Source organism: Rhinolophus sinicus, chromosome 17, assembly GCF_057876585.1.
Source record: "Rhinolophus sinicus isolate RSI-liver-muscle chromosome 17, RSI-T2T, whole genome shotgun sequence".
In the NCBI taxonomy this organism is placed as follows: Eukaryota; Metazoa; Chordata; class Mammalia; order Chiroptera; family Rhinolophidae; genus Rhinolophus; species Rhinolophus sinicus.
The window spans coordinates 25,640,762-25,666,488 of NC_142517.1; the positions used below are offsets into that span (position 1 = coordinate 25,640,762).

Sequence of the window (25,727 nt, forward strand, 5' to 3'; positions counted from 1 at the left end):
AACTTGAAAACTAGTATTTAATCTGAGCCATAAAAATCTTATCATTTGCCTGAAGAATGGCGAATCGGGTATAATTAAAGCAGCAGGATCTTTACAGTTAATGTTTAGTCTTGTTACCATGTTTCATAAGAGCATTTTGTATAATGGGTGGATCTTAATCAAAGCACATAGTTTGGGAGATAGTGTTCACTTTAAGTGAATAAAATACTGCACGTGTTTTTTATGTATAAGCTAAAAATAATTTCTCGGCACTTTTGATAGCTCAGGCAGCTACATGTAAGGTATAACTTTCATCAAAATTCACCAAAGTGTTTTTTTTATTATTATTATTATTTTGTCATTTTGAATGTTACAGCAACTTGACAGATTCTTTTTTAAAGGTCTAGAGAGCAATTAAAATGCCCAGCTTATTTTTAAAGTCCTCTGTAAATATCTAATAGTTATCCCTGAAACATGTGTAAGGCTATGTCATATTCACCCCACCAGAAAGACAAAGAAACAATATTTTCTACGCTGTGTTAAGTAGATCTTAAATTTCTTAAAGTCAGGGCCCTTCTCGTTTATTCCTGGTATCCCACATAGCAATGGCCCAAGGTTGAGTGCAATAGATGTTTTACTAATGATTTCATTACAGAGCATAATGTTTCAGTTATTCAGTGAATGCTAGAGTTTTAAAACATGAAAAAGAAAATCATGAAGTTATGAATATTATATATGAGGGAAGGGGAGGTCAAGAGGGAGACAAAGAATTAGGGAAGGACCCTGGAGTCAGGCCAGGAAAAAGATTCTGTGTTTTGTTACAGAGCCATGATAAGCCATCCACGGTTTTTTGGCAAGGGAGTGGTAATGACCAGAGTTGCACTTCAGTCTGGCTGCAGGATAGATTAGATTTAGCATAGATTATAATTGGGTGAGACAGGAAGTGAGAAGACCAAGTGGGAAATTAATTCTTATGACAAGGAATGAGCATGTGAGCTAGGATGGTGTCAGTAAGACTGAGAGGATGACAGAAACAGAGGAACTGCTACTAGAAGGAAGGGATATGATCTGGTCTTTTCCTAAGCAGACTACACAAGACTGTGTAAAAGAAAGGGAGCATCTAAGATAAGTAGAAAATGTTCACTTTGGATGAACTGAGACCCTTCAAATGCCATTAACAGAAATAATAAAGTCAAAAGAGTTATGGCTTAGAGGGGGAAGTGAGGAGTTTGATGTTTGAAACATGAAATTTAAAGAGGTAGTAAGACAGCTAAGTGTAGAAATTTAGCAAGTTAATGTAGATGTCAAGGTAGACATATAAAAATTATTTATTTACTAAAGTTTTTGGGACACCATAATAAATTCATTTATTCATTTGCTTATTATTGGTTATTTATTTATTCAACACATTTTCTAAGCACCTAGAATGTTCCAGGCAGCATTCTATTTTTAGGTACTAGAGATAGTGAACTGGAAAGACAAATGAACTCAAAAACAAACCAACGTGTATGGACACACAAATCTCTGCTCTCAAAGAGCTAATAGTTGAGGTGCTGGAAGGTGGAGCAGTCAAGAAAAAGGGGGACAACAACCATAAATAAGGAAATAAATACTCATAGATGCCTTGATGAAAATAAAATATGTGTATATGATTGGGGGATACCTTCAATTGAGTGGCTCTGTTTATCTAGTAAGTTTTGGTAGATGGATAAAATGTTAGCGATAACATTGAAAGTAATACTTGTGTTGTTAAGTGGCTATTTCTCCCAAATATTTACAATGAGAAAACAGACCTTCTGAATGAAGATGATCATTTCCCCTTGCTCTAAATTCCTTAGAGCAGAAAACAGTCTAACAGAGGCTGTCAAGTGAATTGTGATTATAAATCACAGATTATGGTGCTGATCCAGGATGAACTCTTGTTGTCATCAATAATAAAAGACCTGCATTTATTTCTATCACAAAATATTTTTGTATATAATTAAGTTAAATGGAAATACTGGAAAAGAGCTTGGCAGGCAAAAAGCCAACCCCAGGCCTGCCTGCCATCACAAAATAATGCCGTACATGATCCTTAACCATCTTCTTTCCTTGTAGTCTTCCCAGCTGGCATCCTGCAGCCCCCTTTCTTCAGTGTCCAGCAGTCTAACTCCTTGAACTATGGGGGCATCGGCATGGTCATAGGACATGAAATCACCCATGGCTTTGATGACAGTGGTAAAGTGCAGTTGACCTTCCTTTGACTAAGATAGAGCCTAATAAACCTAATGAAAAGTTATTATAATTTATCAATACAAAACACATTGATTCACCTGCATATCATTGACCTAATAATCATCACCATACTTTTAGTGTTCCTTTTAAAGTGTCGAGAAGATCAGAAATCCCTAACAGTGAGGTAAGAAGTATGTGCTTCACACTGATACAATAAAACAAATACATTGAGCAAACATCAAGGATAACATTTGGTTTTATTTCATGATTGTTTATGTCTTATCTCGCCAGACTTTTAGAGCACAGTGTCCGTGTCTTAAAATCAGTAAGATGTCCATAGTCATAAAACTCTTAAACTGCTTGTGGTCAGGGACTTCTTCCTTTATTTTTTTTCCATCTTTAACTTGCAAACAGTAGGCACTTAAATGTTTATATGCTGCAAAATAGATTTTTGATTGGCAAAATAGATTTTGAGTTTCACTGATATTTGAGAGTAATATAAGTAAAGTCAGGAGATATGAAAAGAGGTGATAGTAGAAGGTATGATAAAGATTGGTTTGTAAGTGGAAAGAAAATAGGAAGAAAACAATGGAGAGAGAGTAATTAAGCCTTAACTAGACCTAACGTTAGAGAGCCAGAGAAAGAAAAGGAGACAGGAAGGGTACAAGTTTGAAAAGGATTTACTAAGTGTCTGACAACTAAATTAACTAAACAGTACTCTTCACAGGTAGGTACTAATACTTTTTTTCATTTCTTTTTAATGGAAAAAAATAAAGGTACATAAAAGATTTGCTCAAAGTTACAAAGCTAGGAATTGGTGGAACCAAGATGTGAGTTCAGGTAGTTTGTCTTCATAGCCCTTTTCTTACTCACTACATCATAGACAACTATTAAAAAGATGATGTAATTCAGTGTCAAAATAGATCAATGCTATTGTAGCTCAAAAAAACGGGAAAGAGCAATGTGCTTAGAGTTGGCAGGAAAGTTCCAGGAGGAAAGGTGACTTTTTCTTTGTGCTTGAAGTAGAAGCTGAGTCTACAAAGTGTCATGAGGGTTTGAGATATGAAGCGAATGCCAGAATAAAAATATTGACCTTTTAAAATTTCAAAACATCAAATTAAACAGACTTGGTTCAGGTGAAAACCATGGAACAGAAACAAGGCACGATTTTAAGAGTGTTTATCTGGTGGCCTCAGCTAAGATATCAAGAGCCAAGTGGGTGAAATATTTGGATTAATACTAAAGCATTTCAGCAGAAAGCCCTGGCAGTCCAGGTTTCATCAACGCTGGATGAGAAAGCATAACAGTTCCTCTCATTATTTGTCCAATTTAATGTTCTCTCACACATGGTATTTTAGTTCTTACCATTTAAATTAAAGATATCTTATTGTAATTTTTGACATAATGAGTTCTCGTTTTACTTAAACAAATACAGGCAGACATTTTAACAAGGATGGAGACCTCGTTGACTGGTGGACTCAACAGTCTGCAAATAATTTTAAAGACCAGTCTCAGTGCATGGTGTACCAGTACGGAAACTTCTCCTGGAGCCTAGCCGGTGGACAGCATGTATGTCATCAGCCTTCTCATGACAAATGTTAGATACGGTCAATCTTAAGTGAATTATTGATGCTTTCGCAACAATCAGAATACAGTTAAGGGTCTTTTAAGCGTATGTTTTGTTTTATTTTTTAACAGCTCAATGGGATGAATACACTGGGAGAAAACATTGCTGATAATGGAGGTATTGGCCAAGCATACAGAGTGAGTAATAATATTTTCTTCCCATATGTATCATATCTAATCATTCATGTAAAGCCTTTTGCAAAGGACATATATCATGTGAGCAATAAATGATGAAAGTGGGAAATGTGAGGAGGAAGAGGATTGTTACTGTGCTACCCTGGCAGGGGCAATACAGTGTGACTGAGCCAAACACGAGAAGCTGAGGAGAGGAGGAAACATAGAATGTTACAGCAACAGAAACCAGGAGATATGCAGGTCCACAGAGGAGGCGACCTTTTTCTGCGAAATAATCTCTGAAATAAATGTATTACAAAAGATGCTCCATTATAAAGGATTATTTCAGAGTCATTGATCAACGTACTGAACAGGACCCTCAGTTTTCACAAGTGAAGCGGTATTTGGGAACCATCATTAGCATAATTCACAGGCGTAATATTAAACCACAGTCCAGTTACAATGATACAGTGAGGGACTAAGTGACATTCAGCATGTGGCCTTTTAGTCATCCAAACTATTATAGCCAGAGGAGTTTATCATGAGCCATCCCTTAGAATCTCATTTAGCTTTCCATTCATTTTTGCATTTGAGGGCTTTCCTCTGTATTTTGCACTACTCTAGGTGCTGAAGACACAGCTACAAACCCTCCATAAAAGATGACATTATTTGATGGTTTAAATAAGAATTAAAAGATGGCTTAATAGATACCAAATGCGAAAGACAAAAGTAGGGATTTTCACAAAAAGTGGAGGAATACTGGCCTTGGAAGCAGCAATGAGGAGTGAGGGTAATTTCCAATGCTTCTTCCAACCCTGAGAGAACCCAGATGTGGAAGAACCAGCAGAGTCTACTCGAGAGAATACAGGGGACAAGGTGTCTCCAGGATAGAATCAGGCTTCTCTGAGGAGAAGATGGATCAAATGTTCCACAGATAAATGAGGATGTAGGATTATTTGTTCACCATAGAAATATTTGGGTTAGAGGGGAGAAGGGGAGCCTCAGTGGTTGGGTCAGGAAAGAAGAAGCAGCAGAGCAGTGTGGGAAAGACGACTGATAGGGCCTGTCACTTGGCAGAACATGGATGATCAGAGTATGAGGCTTGGGAGATTAGCTGGCTGCAAAGTTTGCAAAAAGAATGAATCCTAGCCATGTCCCAGGAGGTGGTAGATTACTACTTTATTGAATGCTTGGTAATTTTTTTACTGGATGCCTGACATTGTGCATTTTACCTCTTTGGGTGATGGATATTTTTGTTTTCCTATCAATATTCTTGAGCTTTATTCTAGGACACAGTTAAATTCCTCAGAAATGGTTTGATCCTTTTGGATCTTGCTCTTACAACTTATTAGGTGAGACTAGGAATGTAATCGAAAAAGTTACTCTCCAGTGCTGAGGCAAGACCCTACTGTGTGAATCTTGAGGTCCTTCATTTTTGTCAGGTGTGAGTACCAGGCTTTTTTTTTTTAATTTTTTTTACTTGAGGAATGTTGGGGAACAGTGTGTTTCTCCAGGGCCCATCAGCTCCAAGTCAAGTCGTTGTCCTTCAATCTAGTTGTGGAGGCACAGCTCAGCTCCAAGTTCAGTCGCCATTTTCAATCTTTAGTTGCAGGGGAAGCAGCCCACCATCCCATGTGGGAATTGAACTGGCAACCTTGTTGTTAAGAGCTCGCACTCTAACCAGCTGAGTCATCTAGCTGCCCCTCCAGCAGCTCAGCAGCAGCTCATTGTCTTCAATCTAGTTGTGGAGGGTGCAGCTCACTGGCCCATGTGGGAATCGAACCCGCAACCCTATTGTTAAGAGCTCGTGTTCTAACCAACAGAGCCATCCAGCTGCCCCTAGTACCAGACATTTTTATCTCTGATCCTTGTGCTTAATTCCTTCCCTAGTCCTGGATAGTTTGCTTATATGCATACTCACATACTCAGCTGAATGCTTGAGGGGACCATCTGATCTCTTAAGATCCTCTAATCTGTGCAGCTTTCTCCTCTTCAGTACCCTGTCCTTGAGTTCCTGAACTCTCAGTTCCTTCTCCTCAACTCAGGGAGTCCCTTGGACTCTGATTGGGCTTCCTTTCTCTGCATTGTAGCCTGTATATGCTCAAGCAATAAGCTGGGCCAATCAGGGCTTGTCTTATTTGTTTACCAACTCACAGAGATCACACTCTCCTTTTTCCTGATGTCCAGTGTCATGCAAGCCATTGTTTCATATGTATTTGTCCATCAGTTGGTTGTTTGAGCAGGAGAGTAAATCCAGTCCTTATCCCTCCAACTTGCCTGGAAGCAGAAGGCGTTGGGACTCTTAATACTCCCATGGTTATTCTAACATGCAGCCAGATTAAGAATCACAGCTGTAAAAATCCGGCCAAAATCTGGGTTCAGTAGACTTCCATGGGGATCCTCCCTTAGAACAAGTACAGAATTATTAAGCAAATCACAATTGTGCAAATATTTTTTATACATGAAATCAAAACATTTAATGGCCTGACCCCTGCTAGATGGTGAGCTCCCTAAGAGTGAGCAGGTTCAAGTATCCCCCATTTACCCAGCATCTTTATATAGTAGAGACTCAATAAATTTATGTTAATGGCAAGTAGAAAGGGAAATAGATTTTCTGCATATCTAATTGATCACTTTCTCTTATATTAAATTGGAAGTGATATATCTCAAAAAGTGTGTTGTCAACCTATTTCTTAAGTATATTTAGTAGAGGAAAACTACATTTATCAATAGTTTCCATAAATCCTTTAGAATTGAGAGCATTTTCTGATATTCAAGTAATCTAAATTCCTTCTTCCTAATGTAACTGAGGTTCAGTTTTGCCTAGTGTTCAGGGTGCCAAAATAATTACTCATCCTTATTTTTAGAATCATAGGATACTAGGCCTCTAAGTGATCTTAAGAGAATCCCTTGACTTTGGCAAGAATCATTCAAAGTCTAGAGTAAGTATATTTTGCTAAGAGTAGTAACTAAGCTAAATATAGCAATTATGGACTCCCTTGGCAATCCATTCTTCCAACTATCAATAGCTGGACTTATCTATTAATAGAACAACATTTAGATAAGTTTTTCACTACTTATTTAAGTCATCCATTCATTCAACTAACATTTATTGATCACCTGACATGTGTTAGCCTCTTGTGACCTGTTAATTGGTATCCTCTTCTTTACAGAGCATTTATAAATAAATTCTAGTTTTCTTTCTAATCCATGAAATAGTTGTAGGTTGCCATATCTAAATATATTATTATGATGATTCTGACACAAAAGGTTAACTACTTGGTTACATGGCATGTGTGTGTGTGTGTGTGTGTGTGTGTGTGTGTGTGTGTGTAAATTTGGAAATTATAAACATCATGTTTCTGTTTCATCAAATGCCTAGGCCTATCAAAATTATGTTAAAAAGAATGGCGAAGAAAAATTACTTCCTGGACTTGACCTAAATCACAAACAACTATTCTTCTTGAACTTTGCCCAGGTATTGTACCTTTCTTGATTGATAAATATGAAAATCATTTTGAATTATAATTTTATAGTAAGTTAGATATCACATGCTGAGTTTTCTTGTTTTAATCAATTGTGGCAGATTGTTTGACTTGACTAAATCTAATAACAGGTTGTCAGATCAGATTAATGACAATTATGCTCCTGGTTGCCTATCTTTAAACATTATTTAAAGGGTAAATTGCTGAGGAATACAGAATTCCAATTTAAGTTTTACAACAGGAAGTTGACTTTTCCCCCTGCCTGCCCAAACAAGTAACCCTTGATTAAACCTAAGCACACTATGTTCCTTTTTCTATTCCTATCCCTAGGTGTGGTGTGGGACCTACAGGCCAGAATACGCAGTCAACTCCATTAAAACAGATGTCCACAGTCCAGGCAATTTCAGGTGCGTGGGTTTGAACAGCAGTCAAGGTGCTCCAGTTGACTCCATTACTTCCAGTTTTGGAAATCGGCCTTTTCTAACTCTGATTCTATAAATTTGGAAATCTAGCAGTTTGGTTTGTTTTTGTTTTGTTTTTTTTTAATTTTGAGGGTTTCAGATAGGATCAACAGAACACATCAGGGTAAATGTCACATTTGTACAAGTGTAGGCCTTACTGCTTGTATCTTCAGAGTACACGTGATTTAGGCTCTGTGCAAAGATTTCACCTCGGAACAGTGGCTCTATTTGAAGTTACCACAAAGATATTCCTAAGAGGCTGTGAAAGGTTTAGGCCTAGGACCAATGAGTAGCTAGCTGTATCAAAAGAAAGATTTCCATTCGACATAAAGGGAAACTTTCTGGTAATTAGAGGTTGTCTCACATGGAATAAAGTTATCGCCAAAGCTCCAGGAGAGAGTACCTTGAAGTAGAGATCAGAGAACAACCCATCAAGGACACTGGAGAAAAATGCTCTGCAGAATGGAAGGTTGAGTTAGAAGATATCTAAAGTCCTTCCCTAATCAGAAAACCTAAGAGAACATTGGATTGAAAGAGAATCACTCTAACCAATATTTGAATGTTATAGCCTAAATCCTTATGTATCCATTTTAGGATGAAATTCCTAATACTACCCTTTCCCCAGGTATTATAATATGTCATCACTGATTTGCTGATTAAAAACAGCCCTTCTCAGGCAAGAATATCTGCAAAGCAAATTTAAAATTCTGTAGGATAGTTGGAAAACAGAGTTTGAGAACAAAAGAGATACCACTGGGCTGAATTTTAAAAGCCCTTCCTAAATAAACATAGACATAATGCCCACATCATTCACTCCTAAGGAAAAACCATATTTAATTGTGAAACAATAAAAGATCACATTTAAAAATTAAAGAATTTATTCATTTTGTTCTAGTATCATCATTGTCATCATCATCATTTAGTATTTGCCTTAACAGTTCTTTCAAAATTTATTCACTGTTTAGTGTATGTCCATTATGTGTGTAATCCAAGCAAAATTTAGTCTTGCTAGAATATCCAAATTAACTGCTTTTTCAGTGATGAGCAACAAAAGTCACTGGATCCATTGACAATACGGTTTATCCAAGTAGCTTTTAATTTCAATTTTGAAAAGTTGTCTTTTTTCTTACTGAAGTCTTTGGAAGTTAAGGTGTAAGAATCTACTTCTGAGGAAAACAGCAATTATAAATTCACATAAATTACCATAACAATCTAAACTGTCGAAACTCTGCCCTGCATACCTCATGAACTAAAGCATATGTCCATTAAAGCCTAAGTGAATTTAAGTAATATTGTAATATCTGGTATATCTGGTGTCCTCGGAGAATGGAGGTTGCAAGTTCATTTTTTGACAGCTACAATTTGTCTCTTGAGTATTAACATTTTTGTCTTAACCACTAGATTAAAATTTCTATGTTTAAAATACATATTCTACTTTCTTGCCTTACTAACACAGTATCTTAAATAAAAACTAACATTTTTTTTTTTTTTGAAGATACAAACTGTTGTTATGATTAATAGTTATGGTTTTGCTGTTTATTAGTTTAGTGAAATCCTCACAACCTACAGTGTGGGCAGCTATTTATTCCTACACTAAAGAGTCACCCATGGTGATGCTTTTAGATTTTTCATTTGGGCATTTTATTAAGGTTTTGTTTGTTTGTTTCATCCCTAGTTCTCTTTCCTCTTACAACATTGCCTGCTTTTGGCCATCTCATTCTGCCATTCTAATTAACTCAGAAAACATATCCCTACATTTGTATGGAAAAAACGAAAGCATGCTTCGAAGTAAGATACATTTGAGTTTCAACCAGGGCTCTGCCACTTTTGAGCTGTTAGTTAACCTCTGTGTCTCAATTTCTTGATGTATAAAATAAGTATTAAATTATTACGAGAGTTGCTAGGAGGATTAATATTAACGTATCTGAAGTGCCTATTACATGTGTGTGTTTGAAAATTAGTACTAGGGTTGGTTTTAGATAAATGAATGAACAGAATAAGAATTTCTGTGAATAAAGTAACAAGGCCTTCGCAATATTCTATGTTAGCTGACAGTCAAGGGCTTTTTGTTGTTCATTTCTTATGTCTGGATAGTTGAGAATGTCAATAACTGTTTACTCACTGGTTAAGTGATATGTAGGTAAATGTAACTGTTTCCTACCACCAATCTTAAACTGACAATTTTATTATAAATATGTAGATTTTTTTATTTGTAAAAGATTTATTAACTTATTATAAATATGTAAAATTATTTGCAACTTTCATTTTCTTTGTTCTGGCCCAAAAGATGTCTCTTTGACTATTTTTCATTCAAATTAAGAGGAGTGTGTGTGTTTATTTGTTTTTTTAAAGGGTAAATGGAATGCCAACCTTTTGTAAAGGAAATATTTTCTCTGGAGGTAAAGGGATTTCCTTGGCAAAACGTTGAGGTTACATTTAGTTTTGGAAACAGGCTGCTTCCTGGCTGGCTAAAGTAAAACATATTTTTTAAGGAACCTTGAAAACTAAGAGGCATTGAGTGGCTACTAAAAAAAAAGTCTAATGATTTATGTAGAAATTTCTGAAATAGTGAATGAAGCATATGCTGATCAATGTGAACTTACTTTAAAAAGAATTATGAACATTAATTAATGGTAAAGATTTGATAGTTTATTCAGAAATGAATCTAATTAACTAAAAGAATTATGAACATTAATGGTAAAGATTGGACAGTTTATTCATAAATGAATCTAGTCATTCATTTAAAAGTAGTAACAAAAGGTTGTCAGAGGATCCATTAATTGCAAAAAGCTCATAGACGTACATAATTCAAAATTCCAGTTAATTGCAGACACGAGTAGTCAGATAAGTTATAGGATACAAAGTCCATTCTTAGCCACACGATGTTCAACTCCGTATCTCTTAGATTTTTTGTTTTTTGTTTTTTGTGTTTTCCAGTTTTAATGGGAAATAAATGACACACATATATCACTATATAAGTTTAAAGCATACAGCATGATTGTTTGATTTACATGTATATTATAAAATGATTACCACAATAGGTTCAGCTAACATCCATAACTGGAAGTTTGTACCTTTTCAGCCGTTTTCTTCCAATTCTTCCTCCCCTGACTCTCCACCTAGAGATGTTTTTAATACAAGTGATTATTTGCCAAGGGAATAAACAGCAGCAATAAAATAAAATAGTTTATATAATAAAGTGAAAAGTTCAAAGTAAATCACTCTAAGAAATAATCAGTAAAAGCCTTTATTATCTTCTGTTATTATAAACACAAACTCAAAAACTATATAGTTTTCATATAGCATGAAATATGTTAATGAAATATGATCCTACTCTCAGAGAAGGGATTCATTTTTTATTAATAATGTATTCACTCTTTAAAATAGATTATTTATGTCATACACCCAAAGATTTGATGTTATAAACAACCAAGCAATAACCAGAATCCTAGGAAAGTAAATGAAGCCCAGGTACGTTGTTGACCTAATTATTCAGAATCACATTATCTAAGTGAAGCCTTTGGCTAGAAAGAGAGGTGATAGCATAGAGAGGGAGAGCTGAGTGTACATTAGATCGACTATTGTACTGCTAACTCCTAGTGGTGGAAGATTCCTTTTAATCTTTAGGACTCCTCTGGGAGTCCTAAAAACCAAAAAACGTTTACATCTTCCTTGAAGGATAGGGGAGTTGTGGTGGGAGGTACTGAGAGGTAGTCGATGTGGTAATGAGTGACACATTAGGAAGTCAGACTTTGAGAAATTCGATATGGATCTTTCTTTCCTAGAATGGGGATAGGGAAAGGAAATGCTTTCTTTCTGTCCTAATTGGCCCATAGTAGTAATTAAACAACAAAAATGCTAAGCAATGTTTTTCTTCATAATACCCTGTTTACTCCTGTACGAGTCATCACCATGATCCAGCGACAGGTTCTTTCATCCAGTGTGTAATGAGTCCTGCCATATGCAAAGCACTGTGCTAGGCTTGGGGGGTGCAGCAGGGAGCAAGGTATGCCTAGTATTTTGCCCTCATAGAGAGTCCAGTGTAGGGGGTATGTCAGGAAGTAAAGGAGGAGAACAAATCATTGTAAACTGTGAGACGTGCGGGGACAGGGCTAGTACAGCGGGGAGGAACTAATGTGAACAGCATTTGAGGAAAGGCTCTGAGGAGCTGTGTTTAAGCAGAGGCATGAAGGCTGAGGAGGAGTTAGCCATGGAGTCGCCGGGGAGTAACTTGCCAGGGAGTGGGCCCGGCAGGAGCAGCAGGCTCTGAAGAGGGAAAGAACTTGGCGAGTTTGAGAATGGAAAGTAGGTCAGTGTAGTTTGAGCCTCATGAAAAATGGGAAAAGAAAGGTACCATGAGGAGGCCAGGAAGGTCGGCTGGAGCCATCAGGACGTTGGAGACTTTGGTGAGGAGGTTGAATCTCCTTAAAGCAAGCCTCCTGGAAGGCTCGAAATAAGGGAACTATGGAATTTGATCTAAATTTGGACGATCACTCTGACTGCTGTGTGGAGAATGGGTTAGAGGGGAGAGAAGTGCTAAGAGTTATACATGTTAGCACATCTACCAGGTATGGAGAGCTCTGTAAATTAGAAGGTACTCGTGTCACTTGCTCCCAGTTGTCTCCCTACTCCAGTCCGCTTGCTTCCCGGCCACCTACTCCCAACCCAAGGTGGATGTGGTGGATGTTCCCAATGGGAGAAGAATGGAAGGAGCTGGTTCAGGATGGATGGGAAAACATCACTTCTGTATCATTGTACTAACCTGTGTCTCCCCTCAAACGCTGCTTGGTGTCAACAGTGGGTTAGACAGTGTTGTTTTTGTCCATTGGGGCCAGAAACAAGAATAAATTGGCATTATGCCAGCCCTTTCCAGTTATTCAGGCTGAATCCAGTTTCCGATATTTATGGAGTTCTTTGGGAAGAGAAGAAAATAGTTGTTATCATCTCTATTAAATCAGCAAATACCCATTTAAAGTCTCTTATATTTAAATTATTGTGTGAGCCCTTTCAGGAGATAGTGAAAAATCATGGCTTTGTTCTTTGAGCAAACTCTTCTTATGTTAACTGCAATTCCAAATATGAATTATACATTTATTTTACCAACACATAGAGGATGTTTTTAAATTAACTCTCCGTGAAAATCCTAAGATGCAGGTACTATTATTGTATGCATTTTACAGAAAAGGAGACTGAGGCACAGAGGGGCTAAATAAATACAACTGATAAGAAGGATGCAAGCCATACAATCTATCTTTAAAATCTGGTCTCTTAACTCCTATACTTCGTTGCCTTTCCATTTAACAGTTCTGTTCATGAGAAGAACGGATTAATTCTACCAATTTCTTTTCTTGTTTTCCTTTTAAACTATACATTCCAAATTAACTCACTTGGCCTACATAGAAATATTCTATAGCACTCCCACATGGTATGGACATCAGTACCAAATACTGCTGCTGACTTTTGTTTGTTTTTTTCACAGGATTATTGGGACTTTGCAGAACTCCCCTGAGTTTTCAGAAGCCTTTCATTGCCTCAAGAATTCATACATGAATCCAGAAAAAAAATGCCGGGTTTGGTGATCAGAAGAAGTGGGGCAACCCTTGGCTAGACTTGTCAACACCACAGAAATGAGGAACTCTGTCCAAGGGAGTGGGCCATAGAGGCCACTGTAATTACATGGGGATAGTTAAGAGAGAGGAGCGCATCATAATAAAAATGAAGTTAGGTTATTCTGGAAAAGGGGTGGAGCTCCGGGTCTAATGTCCATCAAATCAATCATTTCGCACTGTGTAAATAATGCTTAATCTCTAAAGATAATATTACCATTCATTTCTGTTTCTCATATGATCTGCCAGTTTGATGTTGTCTCTTGAAAACAGAGTTAACTACTATGTAGAGTGGGATTTCTAATCAAAGGGAGAAAGAAGAGGTTGAAGAAGACTATTGGCACCAAAAGCACAGCAGTCATGCGCGAGTTAAAAACTCATTGCTGAAGTATTTGTTTCTACTTTTATTTGCAACATTTACGCTTCTTCAAATCTCTTCCAAAGAATTCTTCTACATACTGGGGGCTTGAGACTGATAGAGTTTTAAACTAACTGTGCCAACCATCGGTTATTCATTCTGAGATCACTTTATTTGAGGCACTTAGGGCTGATGAGTGTCTCAAACTGCTTTTGTTGTACCTGCTTTGACTGATATCAAGATTCTTGAGGCTCCCTGAAATTTTCTAAGCAATTTCTTGATATCTCTCTCTCTCTCTCTCTCTCTCTCTCTCTCTCTCTCTTTCTCTCTCTCTCTCTCTCTCTCTTTCTCTCTCTCTCTCTCTCTCTCTCTCTCAAAACTTGGTCTTTTTAAGAGATTTGTAGTAATGTATAAATAATAATTTTTATATTTAATTATTAACTACATTTATGACTAAGTGATTGTTATAGGTAATCATTGAATATTGAAGTTTCAGACTGAGATAAATAGTTATAAACCAAGATCTGTAAAGTGATATACAGATGAAAATTTTGAGACTTTTTAAATTTATAAATCATATTGATGAAAAGATTTAAGGACAAACTTTGGGTTAAAAATTGCCATTGGACAGTTGTCTAAAGATACATAAGACCTGTGGTTTACAAGCAGGATTTTCAAAATTAAATCTGTCCCTGAGGTGGCGATAATAAAAGGGCAAAACTGTATCTATGTAGCTCTGCATCTCATCTTTTCAGATGCAAATATTTTGATAATAAATGGAAATTGTGAGCCCATTACTCACTAAGCCTGTTGTGCCAGCCATGTAGCTTTGGAACACGCATTTCTGAATAGAAATGAGGTGTTTCCATGCCTCTGATAGACCAGCTTCTAAAATTCTAACTCTGTAGATTTCTGGGAGGGACTGGTTAGTCCCTGATAGATCATCTCTTGGGGCTTTTATGATCTTTTTTCCTGTCCTGTTGACTGGTTTAGTTAATTCCATTACTTGATTAATATTTTACAAAAGAGATACATGTCCAAGATCTTTATTTATCCCAACAAAATATGAAAATGAGGATTTTGTGTCTTTCCTGTTTGTTGATTTTACCGCTTCTTGAAAAATGCCCATTTACCTTTTTTTAAAAAAAATGTTATTGAAAGATAACATATAATACAAAAATTTCGTAAAGCATACGTGTACGGTCCAATGAACTTTCTTCAACTGAACACAGTCCGGTAACCAGCACCTATAAGAAATAAAACATTACCTACCAGCTTTCTAGAAGTGCCTTCTCCCAACCATCAACCTGCAAGGACAACTACGGTCCCAACTTCTAATATCATACATTAGTTTTGCCTGTTTTTGTCTTTTATGTAAATAGAATCAACCAGCATACATTCTTTTGTGTCTAGCTTCTTTCAGCGTTACATGTGTGAGATTCATCTATATTTTTGCATTTGATTGTGGATCTTTCATTCTCATTGCTAAATAATATTCTATTGTGTGACTGTAGTACAATCCATCCATTCCATTCTTGATAGCCACTTGAGAACTTTCCAATTTGAGGATTTTAGAAATAGTGCAATAATGAACATGCTTGCATATTACCATCTTTTTTTACTTGAATATTTAATGAACTCATTTCCACAAGTGCTTCCTAAAGTTATGAATATTGAAAATATAGTTTCAAACTAATTGTGGATATTCTTATCCTTTTCCCCTTTATCACTACCACCATTATGAAAATTTAACATGTGTATATTTTCTTTAAGTAAACTGAAAATATTCATAAGTAATATTAGTAGCTGGAGCAATAGGAGCGGTCAGCTATGAAGAGAACTATCTTTGAATGGTTTAGTTTCTATCCTGTCAGAGCAGCTGAAGTCATGAAGAGCTACTAGTACAAATTATGAAAAGGCAAACTCTCCACTGCTAACTCTCTAAAATGTCAGGCTCCCGTCCATATGGAGGGGCTTGAGTGAAATGTTCTTGGGGGAAAGGGGAGCTTCTCTAGTGTCTGGATCTCCTGTCTCTAGAAATATTAGATTTTCTGAGACTAAGGGACAGAACAGAGTCAGAAGACCAATATCTCCCCATCCCTCACATATGAGAATATTGTCCTGAGCACTGGGGTTGAGTTCTGTGGGGCCTTATGGTCTCCCAGTCATCTGGAGTTGTTCCATCGAGTAAGGCCTAGCTATAATCTCACACATAAATCCAGTTTCACCATGACTGACTCTTGGTCAAAGAAAGAGTTTAGAAGCTGAGACACTACCTGTTGGGAGCCAATGTAATTCTGGGGTAAGGCTAGGAAGACATTCTCAGCGACACCATTGGTCAGGAGTCTGCCTCTGCTGCAATGTCCATGTGGATTCCAGGTGTAAGGTGGAAAGAATGTTATCCTGGGAGAAGATTCCTTTCTTCTAATCCTATTCCACCACTAACGTCAAGCTGACCTTTGGCATTTGATCTGCTTTCTTGGGCCTTTGCTTTTCTACCAGAAATAAAAAATCAGATTCTATCAGTAGTTCTCAGCAAGAGACGGAGAATGTGTGCTGCCTCACACATAATCTGTCCCCAGTTAAGAATAACTGGATAAGATAATTTCAAAATTCCCATGTATGTGCCTGAGTCTAATTTGACCACATTATAGTGCAAAGAAAAGGACCAAAGTTTTATTTACTTATGGTCTGTGCTGTTCTGTTAGTTTTCTCAAAAGCCTTAATTATTTCTGTTGTTACAGATGGTGTTCTCAAAGTAGGTAACTTGAAAATAAGACTCCACCCTGTCGAACATGGAAAATCAGGAAGTTTTCTCAGGTTCCAGTCTCAAAAATACAAAATAAAACCAGTTTCTTAAATATTACTGCTTTTCTGAAATACTGGCCTCTCCCACCCCCATTAAACTTACACAGCATTTATGTCTTGAAAAATGTTCAAGCCAAATGGAGCTTTTATCTCTGTTTCTTATACTTCCTGCTAGCCAAATTGAATCTTTTTAAAAATGAATGATAATAAACTATTTTGCCAATATTTTCTTGGTTTCACCACCCCATTCTTCCAAAGATACCATGGTTTTCTGATCTAATGTCTTTTCAAAAGTTCAATGAAAAGGCTGGCAGATGCTGCAGGGAGTCTCGGACAGAAACAGATGGCTTAGGCAGAACCAAGTGTCATTGTGCACCGTCCCTGAACTGAGCAGCTTGACTTTTCGATCAGGTGAAGGGAGGAGCCACACGTGATGGCAAAGTGGCCCATGTTTATTGCATTCTAATCTTTTCTTTAACAACGTTGTTTTCATTTCAACACCTTTGTATTTTGCATTTCCTCACCAACTGAGAAACACTACTTTTACTTGCAACTCATAGCCAAACTACTGTGCCTCTATTGTTTGACAAAGCTCATCCTCCAAGCTGTGTCAGGGAAGCCTGAGAGAAAAACGGGCACTGGCTCTGAAGGAAATGATGGCCTCTCGGCTTCGGCCGGGTAGAAGACGAAGTCTAGCCACTGTGACTAATTTTTGTATTTCTGGATTTCTTTTCTACCCAGAAACTAACAATTTTTCAGGTATCAATCATGTTAACGTCTGATTCTACTCCTATAAATGCACTTGGTAACATCTCTGTTCCAATCATCTCAAATTATAATGCATCTTAAAAGTTTACTCTATATCCAGGAAGACAAACATGGAGTTAAGCACCTGGATTATCAGTTACCTTAGTGTAATTCCTTCAACACACGTGCTATCAGTACTCTATGTCCTCTGAAATACAACATCAAAAATATAACGCGCCGATGTTTATGGGAGCTTTATAATATCAAAGAAAGGGAGAAAAAATTAAATAGCAGGAAACGTTTGATTTGTTCAAAGAAAATATGAAAAGGGTGCAATGTTAGATGTACATTAAAATATCAATTTTGTTAAAATGTTGTTGCATAGAATAAGAGTTGGAAGAATATATGCCAAAAATTAATAGGGGACATATCTGACTGGTGGTATTACAGGTGATTCTTATTTCCAACCCCCCACCCCCGCATTTTAACTATTTCTATAAGGTGAAAATATTGTATGTTAAAAGTCATCTAAAAATTTTACTTGCAGGAAAGGAGGAAGTAAGGGAGCAAAGATGGAATGGAGGTAATAAGGATAATTTGACTGCGAAAGAGAAATAATTCCTTTGAATTTAAGATGTGCTCATTTATTTAACAAGCTATTCAGTTTCGTGTCTTGTACAACTTAGACCCAAGGAATCTGGTGCACTGGATTTTGGTCAGCAGCTCCCTCCCTCCACCCCGACAGGCCAGATCTCAGTTTCATGAGGTGGCATTGACACACACTGCTTAACACAGAGCAGGGGAATTTGGCAGGCCTTCTGCTGACTGTGCTTATAGTGGCTCTGTGAGAACAAAGCGTGTACTCTTGAGGTTTTTGTTTTGTTTTGTTTTTCTGAAAATGCTAAAGGGTTGATTGATATGTCCATACTTTCCTACCTGGTCTCTCCGCATACAAAACCCTAGTATTTGCCAAACCAATACCAAGGTTAAAGACACAGCCTATAAATGCCATACAGAAGCCAGTAGATTATACAGTGATCAGACTAAATTCCTCACCTGGTAGGCACCATGATTTACCTGGGGGTAAGATGCTCGAATTTAGAGGCTGAACAGGGAGGACGCAGAAGGATACAGCTAATCCCAGGTGACTCACTGTTTACATGTGCTTATATTTGACTTTGGTTGCAAATGTGAAAATCAAACTTATGCTCATTTAGACATTTTGTTGAGCCACACTACCAAACGTGGGTATGTATGAGTCATTGGGCCTTCTTTCCATGTGTCGACTTTATTATTGCAGACTGGCTTTCCCCGAAAGAAAGCCATGATGGTCAGCCACACTCAGACTCCAAGACTGTCTGCTTTCTTCCCAGGGGAAGGACAGGCTCTAACTGCAGTCCACATTAGACAAATCCTAGAGAAAACCTAATTGGCTTATTTTGGACACATGCCCACCCCTTTGGCTAGTGCCTGGGGGAGTGGGCACGTTGTAGAAATTATGATCATTGATCCCCCACAGAATTGGAGAAGTAGAGTTTCCCAAAAGAAGAAAAGTACCATTTCTAGAAAAGAAACAGATGTTCAAAACACTGGTAAGACTAGATACTTCTTAAATGCTTGGCAAAATATCTCAGTTTGGATTACACTGTGCATGTTACATTTTTAATAAGTGTCAACTTTAATGTTGTGTGACAAAAATGAAGACTATGTATTTTAGCTATATTTAGTATTTAAGAAAATTAAAAAATATTAATAAAGGAGGGTGGCAAGGAGGAGAAACAATGCTTTGTTTTTATGGTGAGTGAGGTACGGAATCTAGGTTGTTTGCATCAAGTTTCCATTTAATGTCACTGACCCGTGAATAAATGTTAGTACCCCTGATATTACAGATGGTGGATTTGAATTTCACACAGGTTAACGGATTTGTCCAAATTTATACAGTAGATGACAAGCCCAGAGGCCAAACCAAAGTATGCTGAAGTCCAAAATCTACCTAAATTTACCATCAAAGCTCTCTATGTCCTTATAAAATGCATTTTAGACTGTCAAGATCAACTCATTTGTAGCTAATTAGTCCCAAACCATGTCTTTTAAGAAAAATGAATGAAAAAAATAAAATTTTACGACTATTTTTCTTCACATAAACCTTTGTTATTTTTAAAAGAACATTAAGTATTTTAAACAATTACATCAGTAACCACTTAATAAGCATCTATGTTCAAGGTACTACATTAGAAGCAAGAATAAAAATAGCTGAAAAAGAAAAAAAGAAAGAAAAACAGGATAAAGTACTATTCTTCGCCTGGCACTACAATTATCCACTACATTCGTTCACTTATTCCTTGAAACATCAGGCACCTTTGATGTGTGATGCACTATATCACACATTGGAAGATTATCTCTACCGGACCCACTAAAAGACAAAAATAAATGAAAACATCTGGCCTTTTCACATAATAGAGACATTTAAAACATACACAAATAAATACAATTGCATGTGTAATATGCCAAGAGAGAAAAAGAAAAATTGAGAATTCAGAGAAATTTTCTTTCCTAGCATGCCAAAGACATTCTGCAGGAAGTACACTTAAGTTGCATTTGACCCTATGGATGGGATTTTGACAATTGGAAATAGAGGCAAGGAGATATTTTGGCTAAGTGTACCTCGTATACAAAATTAAGCAACAAAAGAGTAAGAATTCCATGATTATGTAGCAACGCTAGCTCTGGATAAACAGCAAACGGGAGCATACACTCTGAGACTGCTGACGGTTCTCCACAGTTGGCTCTTTGACATGTCCTGTCCCAAGAAAAGTGTTCCTTATTTATGCAAATATTTAATGCTCTTCTCAAATTGTATACCTTATCATTCTACTTTTAAAGAAGTCCTGTACATTTCTTACATTTGCTAGAAGTTGTGTTTATTATAAGGATAGCATTCATCTTATTCCTGGGAACTTAGAATTCTACTCTTATTCCGGTCCTAGTGCTAAATCACTGCATGGAGCAAGTAACTAATTTTCTGCATTTCCATTGTCTCAGAATTGAAATCAGTGTTAGGATCAAGGTCTCCTCAAAACCAGAAGGTACGCAGATGCAATGTTTTGCAAACCAAACTCCTTGGAGATGGCGAACGATATCTTCATGAAGAGGAACTAGGCCACAGTGTCATGGAAAAATTGGAATCCAGCAAAAGCCAGCTAGACCCAGGGACACCCAGGGTCAAAGCTTGGCTACGCAGCTAGCATTTGGCTCCTCTAAGCCTCAATTTCCTCTTCAAAATGGTCATAATCACAGGCACCTCTCGGGGAAGGATACTGTACCAGTTGCCAAAAAAAATTGTATTTTCGACTGCATTGAAATTTAATACCTTGATCATTACCTCTGACTTTTCCTTGACACTAATTAAGTCTGTGAGTCTTTAAAAACATAAGGACTTTTGGCTAAAAGACTAGAATTTTGGTGTTTTTTTTTTTTTCTTTTTACCATCTTATCTTTTATGTTGCTCTAGGCGAGTCACTTGATCCCTTTTATATCATTTTTTTCACTAGCTACTCTTGAAACAGAGAAGACACAAAACATGCAATCCTTACATAGCAAAGAATTTCTTTAAAAGTAAAAAGAGTAAAGCAAGAACACATGCAGAACAAAGGTGAAGTTTTAAGAGAGATGATAACTTGGGGAAATATAGTTTATGCAAGTATCTTCACTTTTCTCAGAAACTTTATCCCAGAGACTTTGGGAAAATGATTTAACACTTTTGAAGCTTAATTTGCTTAGAAGTACAGTGTAAAAATGTAGACACACTTTTGTCACTTAGGTATGTGCCATGTTTCCCCAAAAATAAGACCTAGCCGGACCATCAGCTTGAATGCATCTTTTGGAGCAAAAATTAGTATAAGACTTAGTCTTATACTGTATAATATCTGTCTTATAATATACTGTATAATATTATATTAAAATAAGATCGGGTTTTATATTAGTTTTTGTTCCAAAAGATGCATTAGAGCTAATGGTCCAGCTAGGTTATTTTCGGGGAAACACGGTGTAGGTAGAATAATGCCCCCCTCCACAGGTGTCCACATTCTAATTCACAGAACCTGTGAATACATGTAGGTTAGGGCGCAGAGCAAAGGGGAATTTAATGTTCCAAGTGGACTTAAAGTCGCTGATCATCTGACCTTAAGAAGCTGATTATCCTGGGTCATCCAGGCAGGCCCAGTACAATCAATAGGGTCCTTAAAAGTGAAGAGAGGCAAAAGAGGGTAGAGTGATGCGATGTGAGAACGCTACCAGCTGTGGCCAGCTGTGAAGATGGAGAAAGAGTGTCACAGGATGAGTGCAGGCAGCCTCTGCAAGCTGGCAAGGGAATGGATTCCTCCCTAGAAGCTCCAGAAGGAAAACAGCCCTGAAGGCACCTTTGACACTAGGAGACCCCTATCCCCGATTTCTGACCTTCAGAAATGTCAAATAATAAATTTCTGTTATTTTAAACCACTAAATTTGTGGTAATTTGTTATGTCAGCTCCAGAAAATATGTACATAAATATGCATTCTACAATACCTCAGAATTATTTAAACTTTTTTAAAATTATGCTTAGCTTAGATATTAACTTCTAATGACAAAATATATGCAACAATAAAATCAGTCAAAAATATTTACTATTCTTCTATTATATGTTCTTAAATAGTGAGGTATATGGATACAAAATCAATTTGAGATAAGTAGATACGAGTTGCCATTATTCTAAACAAATATGAGTAGTCATAATTGGTTCACTCACACAAAGACTGAAACATTGGCCTTTATGAAATAAACATAATTCATCTTACAGAGGTTAGCTATTTGACACTTAACAAGCCTTGCCTATCACCCACCTTTCATCTCAGCATGCAAACTAATTAACTACTGAGACGACCGTCCTTGTATAAGCACTAATATGTCAGGAAAATATTTATGACTTTATCCAATAAAGTAGCTCAAATATAAATTGTTTAAGCAAAGCTTTGAGAAAATAGAAACCCAGGACCATGGAAATCATAAAGCAGCCTTGATATTATATTGCACTTGGCACATTACATTTTCCTGAAAGTTTATTTATAGATATTATTTTTACTTTAGACAAGCTAATGAATTGCTATGTCTCAGGAACTTCTGCATTCAGCCTCAGGAGTCTGTCATGAAAAAGACCTATCCCCCTAATGCTCACACATTGACGATAAAGAGATAGTGACACTGGCAAGTACGTACTGTCCTTGGTAGCAACAAGAATGTTCCTGATTTTTTTAAACACCTATAAGTTCCATATTTACATTACTCAGGACTTCCTCAATACTTCAGTTCTGTACGGTGCAAAATGAATGAACAAAGCCCAGATCATAAGGTGCTAGAGCCAGCTCTTAACCTGCTCATGAAAGCCGATTTTTAAATTTTCAAGAATTGTATGAGCTAGTTGATGTCATGTCAGATTCATAGCTTGAAATCATCCAGAACTATAAACCAGGGTTGGCCAGTTGGTTGGTTGGTTGGTTGGTTGGTTGGTTGGTTGGTTGGTTGATTTTTCCCAGAGAGCCAACTATTCAACATTTACAAGCACATCACTGGCTTTGACCAAAGGCAACTCACAATCTAGTAAGCAAAACCAGGGTAGCCATCTAAAATAACACACAATCTAAAGGAGTTCCTATATACCTTAGATACAGGTTTGTGTGTGTGTAGCTTTTCCCATACATGGCTGTAGTTTTCTTATTCTAACATGTTAGAATTTTCTAATAGATGAAAGCAAAGCACCTTGAGGAAGGGACATCTCTTTCTAATTCACACAGTGAGCTTATTGCTGCCGTGAGGGGTTAAGATATCAGAATAACTGTAATAGAGGATTTAATCATGATGGCAATGATGCAGGAATTTGAATGAGACTCCATCCATTTGCACATATCTGCAAATGCTTTAGGAGGATGCATCATGAAGCTAGGTCTTAAAGATAGATTTTTCTATGGGAAAAGAGTGGAATTAGAATTGCAAGAGACAAGAACAAATGAGTCAAGGGTAGTTGCTGGGACAGTTCTTCAAAGAGTCAATTGGCTTGTCTAAAACTAACCAGAAGAAAATGCATTTTTCAAGGTAGTTGGGGGCCCGACTATAGGGATCTGGAATTCAAAACTAAGAAGTTTTCTTTATCATTGAACCTTCAGGGCTTGGTACCTAGTACATTGTAGTACATTGTAGGTACCTCAAATTTTATTCTGTTTGGGAAACATGAGCTGAGTTTATGCCATTATCCTTAATTCTTCTACCACAACACATCTGATAAAATGTCTTCAATACATCCCAGCTAAGCTAATCCCAAACCAATTCTTGCATCATTTTATAAAGTGACTTTCATAACCTTTCCCCGGTAAGATATTTTGCCAGACTAAAATTAAGAGGTTAAAGTTAAGAAACTAAAGATAAGTAAACATAATAGAAATTGGGACAAAAGGTTATAAGAAGGGAGATTGCCTTACTAGGGTGGTTCTCATCCTGTCCTGGAGAATTGAATCAGAACCAGTAAAAGGTACTCAAAGTGAGGCAACACTAAAGAAACAGTGGAGTTGAATGAAATGGGATACACTAGTGAAGAGGTCCATTTAATTTCGACCTCAAGATTGCCTGTTCCCTAACTAGAAAGTGTGCTACGCTAGAGCTCTTCCCTCTTCTGGGAATCCCAGCAAATGACAAAGGCCAAGGGTCGGGGTCATCAAGGCTTGGAGTTCTACCAGATAAACTAGATCAAGATAAATAGATAAAAGAGATCAAGAACTCTTGTGGGGTCTCCAGTCATAAAGCAGGGAGAAATGGCAGAGAAAGCATCATGGTAAATGGTAAATGTCACCAAACAGTCTTGCTCTGTCTTACCTCCCATCCATCCTGCAGGAACAAATTTCTGATCCTCTCAACTTTCTCCTAAATATTTCTGAGATTCCTATGTTCCATGTAAAACCAAATCTAGTTCTCTGGATCACTCAAGAACTCCCTCCTCTCTGGCTTCAGTTTTCTGCAAAGACTTCTCCTATTAATGTCAATTCCTAATGCAACAGCTATGCTCCAAGGCCCACAAAGGGGGCTACTGCTGCTAACCCCCATCAAAGGGGAAGCCAGCCACAGCTACCTGTCTTCATGATACAGCTCTCAGAGTGCTGAGGCTAGGCACTGAGGGCTCTGTCACCTCATTTGAGGGCTCTGTCTCTTGTTACTGCCAAAGATTCCAGAATAGGATTTTTCCATTGTTTCAACGACCATGTTATTGACATCTTGCTTTGTCACATCCCACAAAGATTTTTACTGGGGACCTACAACTCAAATTTGAACTCATGGAAACATTCTGAGTGACACACAACGCACCGAGCTCAGAATCTCCCTTCTGCCAAGCGAAACTTTTGAATCACAAGTCTCACTTCCTTTAAGACACATCATTTTCTGGGATACTCTAAACAAACTTCTGTTGAGCATGCCTCATGCCCAGACAAGGCTGATATTCAGAAGGTTGGCACCTAAATGGGTGTGCTATGTGCTTACAGATGGCACCCATTCTGATTGGTCAGTAGGAAACATTTTGGCTAGTCTCCTGCCTCCAGGACTTCCTAAATCTTAGGGCAAATACATGGAGGCTCAGAGAACGCCACTTTAAAAAATATTGCAGGAAAGTATATTTTCCATGCCTTAGTTCCTTAACAATGGGAAAAATATAAGACAGCTATATGATAATAAAGATATTGATTATTACTTTAGGGTGTGTCAATGCTTCTCATTTCCAAGGATGTTTACCATAGAACAGGGTGAACTATGACAAACTGATCTCTTTTGATACTGAAATGTGGGCAAAAGTCCCAATGTGGTTCGTCAGGTAAAAACTGCTGTGTCCCAGTTTCCATTCTCCTCTTCCTTTTTATAACAGAATTCCTAAGCTTTGTCTGAGCACATGGCCACGCAGCTACAGACTATATTTTCCAGCCATGTGTCCCTAACTGGCTGTGTGCATTGGGAAGAATCACCCTCTCTGGGTTCTGTTTCCTCATCTGTAAGAAAATAAGCAAACAAAACACTAAAGGCTGGAGAGGAGGGACTTGAACTAGATTTCTGGGGCATCCGCCACCTCTAGTATTCCATGGGTCTCTAAGTGTAAATTTTATCTCTTTGATGATGTTGACAGTCTCAGAAACCAGGTATTTTAAGAGCTACCTATACTTTGGGTATTCTTATTTTAGAAGATCTACCTAACTTCCTATCAAACGTATGGAAATGTACTCAGATTCTACTGAAATATAATTCATGTGTAACTCTATGTGA

The 25,727-nt window shown here is 37.3% G+C and overlaps 1 protein-coding gene across 3 annotated transcripts in view; it reads left to right on the forward strand.

Annotated features, from left to right (window-relative positions):
• MME (membrane metalloendopeptidase) overlaps window positions 1-15,037 on the forward strand; it is a 91,118-nt gene extending 76,081 nt beyond the window's left edge. For 2 of the 3 annotated variants that reach the window (XM_019731986.3, XM_019731987.3), the window contains exons 18-23: window positions 2,077-2,196; window positions 3,629-3,762; window positions 3,892-3,957; window positions 7,316-7,411; window positions 7,749-7,825; window positions 13,359-13,721. In XM_019731986.3, the coding sequence (XP_019587545.2) occupies window positions 2,077-2,196; window positions 3,629-3,762; window positions 3,892-3,957; window positions 7,316-7,411; window positions 7,749-7,825; window positions 13,359-13,458 (593 nt within the window). In that variant the 3' untranslated portion in view covers window positions 13,459-13,721. Of the gene's footprint in view, window positions 1-2,076; window positions 2,197-3,628; window positions 3,763-3,891; window positions 3,958-7,315; window positions 7,412-7,748; window positions 7,826-13,358 lie in introns of all 3 variants that reach the window. The other variant, XM_019731985.3, reaches the window with a different exon arrangement.
• Window positions 15,038-25,727: the final 10,690 nt, after the last annotated feature.